Source organism: Juglans microcarpa x Juglans regia, chromosome 5D (assembly GCF_004785595.1).
Source record: "Juglans microcarpa x Juglans regia isolate MS1-56 chromosome 5D, Jm3101_v1.0, whole genome shotgun sequence".
Taxonomy (NCBI): Eukaryota; Viridiplantae; Streptophyta; class Magnoliopsida; order Fagales; family Juglandaceae; genus Juglans; species Juglans microcarpa x Juglans regia.
Window position 1 is genome coordinate 23,917,192 of NC_054602.1, and position 8,991 is coordinate 23,926,182.

The 8,991-nt window shown below is 35.7% G+C and overlaps 1 protein-coding gene across 1 annotated transcript; it reads right to left on the reverse strand.

The window, feature by feature from the left end:
* Positions 1-2,740: 2,740 nt before the first annotated feature.
* LOC121264769 (cation/calcium exchanger 1) lies at positions 2,741-4,827 on the reverse strand. Its single transcript, XM_041168068.1, has one exon. It carries the CDS (start codon positions 4,694-4,696, stop codon positions 2,930-2,932), a length of 1,767 nt encoding a protein of 588 aa, XP_041024002.1. The 5' UTR covers positions 4,697-4,827; the 3' UTR covers positions 2,741-2,929.
* Between the last annotated feature and the right edge of the window lie 4,164 nt (positions 4,828-8,991).

Sequence of the window (8,991 nt, forward strand, 5' to 3'; positions counted from 1 at the left end):
ATGACCCTGAATCCCTGTGTGGGAACCCAATATCTCTATGAGAGACTGTCTATCTCCATGCGAGAAGTCAGTAGCGTGAGTCTATAACCATGGGACAGGACGGAGAACTCCCTAGACTATTCCTACAAAACATTGACATGTGCTTCACACAGGAAGGAGAATGTCTCATGGGGGTTGGAGTGGGATGATATCGTATTTGGCCTCATCTAATAGTCGGAATGTAAGATCCCCCAGCTTGTCACGTGGTTGTGTCCTCGTGTTGGTTGGCCGTATAGAAGCATCCCGATGCAACAAGTATCTCTGTGTGTCAACTATTTACGTGATGAGCACATGTGTGGTGGAAGAATGCTACTGGGGTTGAAACACGCCAATTATTGATTTTTACGAGGTTTATACTTATACTGGAGACGGATTATTCCTCATCATATTAATATTAATGTGTTTCTATTTATTGCATAAAAGAGAGGACACATCCCCAGAAGGTGATTCCTCTCCATGCCTATTATGTACATGTGTTATCTGAAAGGGTGAGTCCTCACCACATTTGAGGATGCACGTAGTTGTAAGGCTGAGGGTGACTCCTCGCCACGCATATACATGTCCGTCCAATCTTTTAATGAAAATGTTTATAGCATCTTCGATAGCTTTATCTTTCATTAGTAGTATTGTCATAGCCATCTAACCTACCTATGGTTTCATTCTTGGGACTATAGATTTTGATATAACTCCACACCCAGGTGTGAGGCCCAAGGAAGAAGAGTCAAATTTGCTTGAGTTAGATTATAAAGTTGTTAAAAACTTTGATAATCTGTTAAAAACTTGAATTCAACTTAAAGCTAATGGATTGCTTAAGTATAACTATTGTATGACTATTGTATTGCCTTGACCTCTTATATAATAGTTGGCCTAGGAGGCCAAGACAATCCAAAATACAACTCTAATGACTTTATATTTTTTTTAAATGAATAAATTTTAATTTATAATTTTAATTATATTATAATTTAGGTCTAAAAAAAATTTAGACCAAAAAAAATTTTTAGACATTGAGTTGACCGGGAGGGGGCGGGACGGGATGCAGTTTCAACTCTCTGTAGTGGAGCAAGAGGCAGGGTATGAAACTCTCCCGCATGGTGCGGGGTGGGGGGCGAGGAGGGGGTGTCCTCGCCATGCACCATGCGGATAGAACCCCTAGTAACCGGTTGCACTATATATATTATTTTCTTTTTTCTTCTATTTTTCCTCCATAATTTCTTCAAGAATCCCATCCCACAAAGCCTATTTCTTTTTCTTACGTTTTTTTTCGATCTACAAGACCAGAGTGGATCATTAGAATATTGATAAATAAGGAGGATCTAAAATCTTTGCCCCAGAGCCAACATGATCTAATTGTAACTTATCCAAAGATGATTTCAAGCAATTGGCCGGACCACAATCATTCGATCGGAACACTTCTAAGCAAGTTGTCCAAGTGGGTACTATTCAGAAAACGTACTCCAAGTTGGGCACACTTCATTATTGTACGCGTATGTTTCTAGATTAATTGAACATACTTCTACTTTGTCTCCATATGATGCCGATGTTACATAAACATGAGGGGTCCGGCCATCCTGTCAAGAAGTCAGACAGACATCTTACCAGGAAATAGACATGAGACATCCATTCATGCAAGTAACTTTTAAGTGCACAAGTGAAGGCCGTTCGAAAGTAACATTATTTCATCATGATATCGTAATTTTAAGCAAAAGCAAAAGCAAAGGAAGATGAATGGAAAATCACCCCTGAGATTCTATTAGATGGCCGACTGAAGTTTTCACAAAGCATGACGATGTTCCCGGTCCCAGCTAGCGTACAGTTAGGGTTTAATACAATTAGTACTCCAACCGTTTTAGGGTTTTTGAATTAATGATTAAATTTTTGAATTAATTAATTGAAAAAACGCAACGAAAAAGGACACGATTTAAGACAGGTTTGAGTTGTGCTAAATTGCATCCGATTCAAGCGGCCGTACGATACTGGAACTATTTATTTTATAGGCATAGTTAATATATGGTCATTTCTTGACGCAATAAAAAGAGAGAAAGGCGACGAATCGCATTAGTCATGATGAGGAATTTGTATTTACGCGAACTATTTTACCTTTGGTTGGAAGAGATATGGTAGAAGACTCTTTAAATTTTAAACTGAATCTAATATTTAAATATTTAATTCTCAAGTCATTAAACTCATCTCAATTCAAAACTTCTTTACACGTAAGACCCACAACCTTTTTTAACTTAACACATTTGTACACGCGGGATTTATAACCCTTTTTAACTTTCCTTAAATACGTTTAAACTCATATTAATATCTAAACACATCTAAACTCCGCATAGATAGGTCCCACAAAACTCACTCGACCATCTCAGCTCACTACTATTTATAAAGAACTGAATTCATCTCAACCCAGGTCAACATCCAAACGGGACCTAAATCTGTATGAATCGCCAACACCAAGGCATCAACTTTCAAATGTAAATTTGAAGATAAATAAGAAAAAAAGATGGGTTAAGAAAGTTTCATTAGCAAGGCAAACATGTCTTATTATATGATTGAATCATGAGAAGGTGAAAGACACTTAAATTAGGTTATCTTTGAAACTGTCCACCAAATAATTAGCTTAAATTAGTATTTATCCTATCTATAATAAACTAAAGAATAAAACATTCAAGCAGGTTTGGCTCTACATAAATTATGTACTGTATTGGTAGGAAATATATTAACATTATATGCATTAACACAACATCGTAGTTTAAGTTCCACTCTAGAAAAGGGGCCCACCCTTTAAAGGGGCAAAAGGGAAAATGAACCAAAGTTATAAAGAGTATTGATGCTTACAGTAGGTTTCAGAAAATATACATAAAGTTCCACCATTGAAAGGAGCTCTCCTTTCTCAGAGTTTGAAGGAGGTCCCATGAAGGTTCAGAAGACCAAGTGCTCTGGCCAGCCTTAGGAACAGGAAGCAGACATAGATGGTCAAAAGCCCACCTCCAAGAAACCTATCCAGCCTCATATTCTTCTTTGGTAATATCACAAGAGCCCAAAGCAAACCTCCAATCAGAAACCCCACAGTTTCATAGAGGGAAGGGTCTGTAGGAATTACAAAAGAAGATGGATATACAGACCACGATGATAAAACAAGTGACAAGCCTATGCCCATTAAGACATTGAACAGGGGCCCAGCATAGCATCCTGATATGGCGATCTGGACCCCATCTGTCCCTCCATTGATTGCCATGGCAGTATTGGCTATTAAATCTCCAAGGGAGTTGCCCCAAGCTAGGACTGTTAGCCCCAGAATTGAAGGGTTAATCCCAATTATATGCCCAATAGAAAGCAACAAAGAAACTAATTCCTCAGCAATGATATATGTCCAAGTGACACTCATCAAAAACCCTCCTGCCAGCCATGGGAACAAGCACCTCTTTGGTGGGCTAGACTTTTTGGTGGTCACAAATGCAAGATTCCCAAAAACCATCCCAATCAATCCTGCTGTCAAATACGTCACCAGGCTGCTCCTTAAACCCACGTTTTCTCTCTGTGTGTTAGAAATCGCTGCCAAGAGAAGTGGTGCCAAAGTAACCGAGATCACTGCATATGGCTTAGACCAGCTCTCCTCACTAACAACGGGGATAGTCAGTCTTCTTGGCAACTGAAGAGGCAGCTCCAAAACATGTAAAATATTGGTAAAATAGTAACAAGTTGATGAATTGAGATGCAAAAAGCTTGGAATCTGCAGTTGTTCTTCAAGATCGGTTTTCTCCACTAAGATTGGCTTTTCATCATCGACAGAGCCAAGTAATGGTATTGCGATTTCGCCTGTATCTTGGTTTGAATTAGAAGTCCCCTCATTTCTACAGAAGAAATGAGTGGCCGAGACGGTGAAAACGTACACAAAATAAATAGAAGCAAAACAAATCGCACCCCACAAGTTAATTTTCCCAATGGCTATGATCAAGAGAAGAGAGAAAAGAGAGAAGAGAGAGAAGATAACATCTCTGATAAAGCTCGATTTGTCAACTGAAATATGACGAGAGCTAATCAAAATACTTATTATTCCGACAACAACACTCGATATAAAGAAGGCACCTCCCAAAACGCTGTTTAGACCAACATCACCACTCCCAGATCTTGTGAAAGAGACAATGGAAGCAAAGACATCAGAAGCCCCATTTCCAAGTGAAAGAAGGGTGACTCCTGCTATGATTGGAGAAAGCTTCATGAGCTTAGACAAGCTTTCCAAAGAAGAACAGAAATAGTTTGCAGCTGTATTACCCAATAGATAGAACAGAACCAGAAGCCATAACAAAAGTACAACATGACCCAGGAAAGGAAACTGCCCAAAATTGCAGTAAAAGAATTGCAGATAACTTATGTACCCTTTGGGCCTGCAGCCAATATGTGTTTTGACATACAAGCACTTGTACTCGTTATCTTGGTAGTTTTGGAGGCCGGTGCAGCCATCTGTTCCGATACTTCGGAGGAACAGAGGATTGGAGACGGGAGAAATTGTACGAGTTCCGAGGGATAGATGAAGCAAACTTGAGTTGGAGGGGAAAAGATGAGTTTTGAGAAAGACGGAGAGAAGGAAGAGGAAGGATATGTTGAGGAAAAGAGAGAGTTTCTTGGACTGAAATATGGAGATATTGGAGCTTGCCATTTACAGAAGCTTGTTGTGTTAGAGGTGTTAAGGGTGAAGATACTGAGAATTGAAGTCCATGGTTTTTGAGGAGCCTCTGGCGGGGAACGTTTTGCCTATTTGTTGGGTGTGGGAGAGGATAGAGTAAGTACTAGATGGCAAATTTTGAAACAATGATTGAGACCCAAAGACAGTGAAGTGAATGTGTAAAGAATTTCCTCCTCTTTTTTTTTTTCCTCACTTTTTAAGTACGACTGATTCCTTTGCGTTTTCCACAATCTTTCTCCTACGTACCAAGTAATGGTAGAACTTCGTTTTCCATATGTCAATGTTAATCCGAGTGATGCACATCAATGACTTATCCATAACTTACATGCATAAATATTATCAACGAAACGATAAAGCGTATAATTTTGTTAAATTTGATTCGTTTAAGTACTTTTCTTTAAGAAAATTGATTCTATAGGATCTGTCCTCTCAATTTGACATATTTTAATTTTTTTAATAATTAAGGAGGTGATTATTATTAAATATGTATATATTTTTTTTACAAATAGTTAAAATAAAAAGTACAAATACACTATGGAGCACGCCTAACGACACGTTGAGCGGCATAGTAAGAGCGTCCCTTCTTTAATTAATCGAGTTTGAGCTATCACGAAGTAGATTATGTTTTAAAACTTAGCGTATGTAATAAGTTATATAAATTTTATCACAAAAAATATGCTCATTTACATGTTTTGATAATATTCCTTCTAATCTCGAGTTTATATAAATATCTTACAATTTAAATATATATATATATATATTAAAAATATAAACAAGCATATACATAGAAAAAGAGCAATTACGTACATTGGATTTAGAAACTTTATGTAAAAGCACCACTTATCTCAAAAGATCATTAAGTAGAAAGATGTAGATTTTATTATTTAATTTTTATCTTCACACTCACTCTCACGTGTAGACTAGACTCCCTCTATATGAGTGGACCCAACAAATGTGATATTTAATTAAATGGAATAGATGAGTAAGGGTTCGAACTCAACATATTTACTTTGATATCATGTGAAATTACCATGTCTTAAAAGTTTAAGCTGATGAGAAAATGTAGATTTTAATTATTTATATTATGTTCTTAACATTTCCACCATTTTCTAAATAGGTATTATTTTCACACTAAATGATTATAAATATTAAAATAAAGCTATACAAACTTATATGAAGCAATACAAATATTAAAAAACATAAGGTTTGATAAACAAGTCGGTCCAATTTTATTTTATTTTTTATATGAATTTACTTGTACTCGAGTTGAGTTTATTTGAATTAAACTCGATTGCTTTATATTCACTAATAAATAGAATATTAGAATCCAAGTAGGTTGGATCACATCTTGACACAACTTCATTTGTAATTCTAAATAGATGAATCGAAATGTTCATAAAAGGCTTGTATTTAAGGAGATTCACCAACAGATGAAATTATTTCTTTTTTTACGACAAATCAAACTATTCCATTCCACTCCTGAAAAGAACAGAATCGTATACGAAGTCTCAGTACAACAAAGAAGAAAGAGTGCAAGTAATCAAGGTAAAGGGTACATACGTCACATCGTTTAGAGTGAATCTCGAGCAATGCTTCTTAGAATTAGCCAAGCAGGAAACCAAATACGTCTACCGTTGTCATGACCAAAACGCATGAATTTCAGTACATATATGTTTTAATTCAAATTTTTTTTTTTTTTATTTTGATGTTTTACAAACAAATCCATTTAAACAGATTATTTTCACAAATTTTAATTACTTAAAAACCAACCTTTCCATGTTTATAAACACAACACGCATCAATCACTTCTATTTCCAAAATTTTTATTAATAGTACTCTTTTTCATAACAAAACACACCTGAAAAACTATATCTTTGATTTAAGAAAAATTACATTTACTAGTCTTTTTATTAACATACTAAAAAGAAAAATGTTACTTTACCCACTCAATTTGCCCACTCATTTTGACACCTCATATATTTTAATTCTTTTTTTTTAAAAAAATGCCTTACTTAATACTTAAGAAAGTGACTATTAGTGTATTGATTTTTTTTTATATTTTTTAAAAATATTTTAAAATGATAAAAAAATATAAATAAAAAAATGTCAAATTAGTCTAGCAGTCAAATGGAGTAGTGCTACTCTGCCACGGTGCTACTCAGGCGGCAGAGTAGCACCGCTCTACTAAAAATATTATAATTCAAGTACAAACATGCCACATCAGTCAAAATAAAAGTATTGGTGTATTCATTTTTTTTATTTGTTTCGATCCGATATTAAGGGTATACTCACTCACAAGCTTATAAATAACAAAACTCTTGTTTTAAAGGTCACTATAAATAATATGTAGATTTAATATTATTTATATTATATTCTTAATAATCTTCTTACATGTGAGCTAGACTCTCCCTCAATAAATGATCTTAACATGTGGAATCTTTAATTAGATGAGATAGAGTGTAAAATCATTATTCGAACTCAAGACTCTTCTTTGATACTATATGAAATAACCACTTGTCCAAAAAAAAAAACTAAAGCTAATAAAAAAATATAGATTTAATTATTTATATTATATTCTTAACATCTTATTCAGCTTTGTATATATCAACATGCAGTTAGGGTTGGGCAAAAACTCTAGCGACTCCGTAGAAGTAGGAAAAGTTGGAGTCGGAGTTAAAGGGTAAAAATAATCGAAGTCGGAGTTTGGAGTTGAACAAGACTCCGAACTACCGACTCCGACTCCAACTCCAATAGATATACTTCATATATTTAATATTACAACATGATAAATAAGTTAGTCCCGATTAGCCTTATGGTTGCTATTGTTTTTATTAATATCCATGACTTGAGTTATAGTCCCCCACGAGAAAGAGTTTTTTTTGGCTATTTTGAGTCCCCTAGTCCCCCATGAGAACAAGTTTTTTTTGGCTTTTTAACTAAAACGACACCATATCCAAACCCCAAACTTATTTCACTCATTCTCACGAGAACAATCTTCGATTTTTTACTTTCTTCCCCAGTCCCATCCCCTTCAAACTTATTTCTATCCCCCAGTCGCCCCCTCCTTCAGCCTTTTTCACTTTTTGATGTTGAGAGTTGAGAGAAGCATGGTGCGATAGAGATGATGCGTGTTGTCCGACAGAGATGGTGGCTGAACCATGATCGATTAGATCTGTAGTATGAGGTGAGATGGGTTTCGTAAGGTTGAGAAAGCGAAGGAGATTTGTTGCTGAGGTGAGATGGGTTTCTTTGTTTGAATGTTGTTGTATATTGTTCTGATGTTGTTTGGAATTTGTGGATGTTATTTGGATGGTGTGAAAGTGGGAAGAAAAATGGAAAAAAATCCTAACTCTTGATCGGAGTCGGAGTCGGAGTCGGAGTTAAAGCTTAACTTGGCCTCCGACCCTAGTTGAGGTACTCGGAGGTTGGAATTGACCATTCCGACTTCGTCGGTGTCAGAGCCCCCCCCTACATGCGTTGTGTGTCAGGTGGATTGATAAAATCTGTTAAAAAATGATGGATTAGGACTGATTTAGATTGGTTCACACGTTGTTTAGTGTTAAAGAGTCTCCACTAGTATGGCCCAGCTTACCTAATGGTCTAATCGGCACCTTATTGTTGAATAATGCTGAAAAGATAATGTCTCTATATATCCATGTGCACACTGGGTCGGAGATTGAGTCATTAATTTATCCAGCCATGAAGTTTTGAGTTAAAGTTTGCCGAAAAATAGTTTCTTTCCAAAAAACAATGATTGAAAAATCGATTATAGGAAATATATGATAATTAAGTAGCCATAAAGGATATGCATGTGAAAGCCAAATATTTATTATTAAATAAATAATTCACCAAAATTTACTTGTTTTGGGGCATATAATTCTAACAAATTTCTCCTAATATTGACTCAAGATGTTTCTCAAACATTTTCCGAATTAAATATGGCTAAATGGAGTTGCTATATTATAGATTTTGTTGTAGTCTATTGCTTGAAACTTTTCGAGTTATATGACGACAAAGGTAGAGTAGGTGGTTTTCTAACGTCCAAATCTGGTTGATAATCTAAATTTGTAACGCTTGAACCGTCACTCCTCATTACCAAATACTAGGAAATCACGCAGCTTGTTTCTGTTCAATTAATAGAGGATATGTTCACCTACGTACAAATGAAAAATCGTTCTCTCTCTAGAAAAGACTTTGGTAGCTTGTGCTCTCCGGAGGGTGACTCCCTTCCATCTAGGGCTAAGCAAAAATCAACTCCAAATCCGATC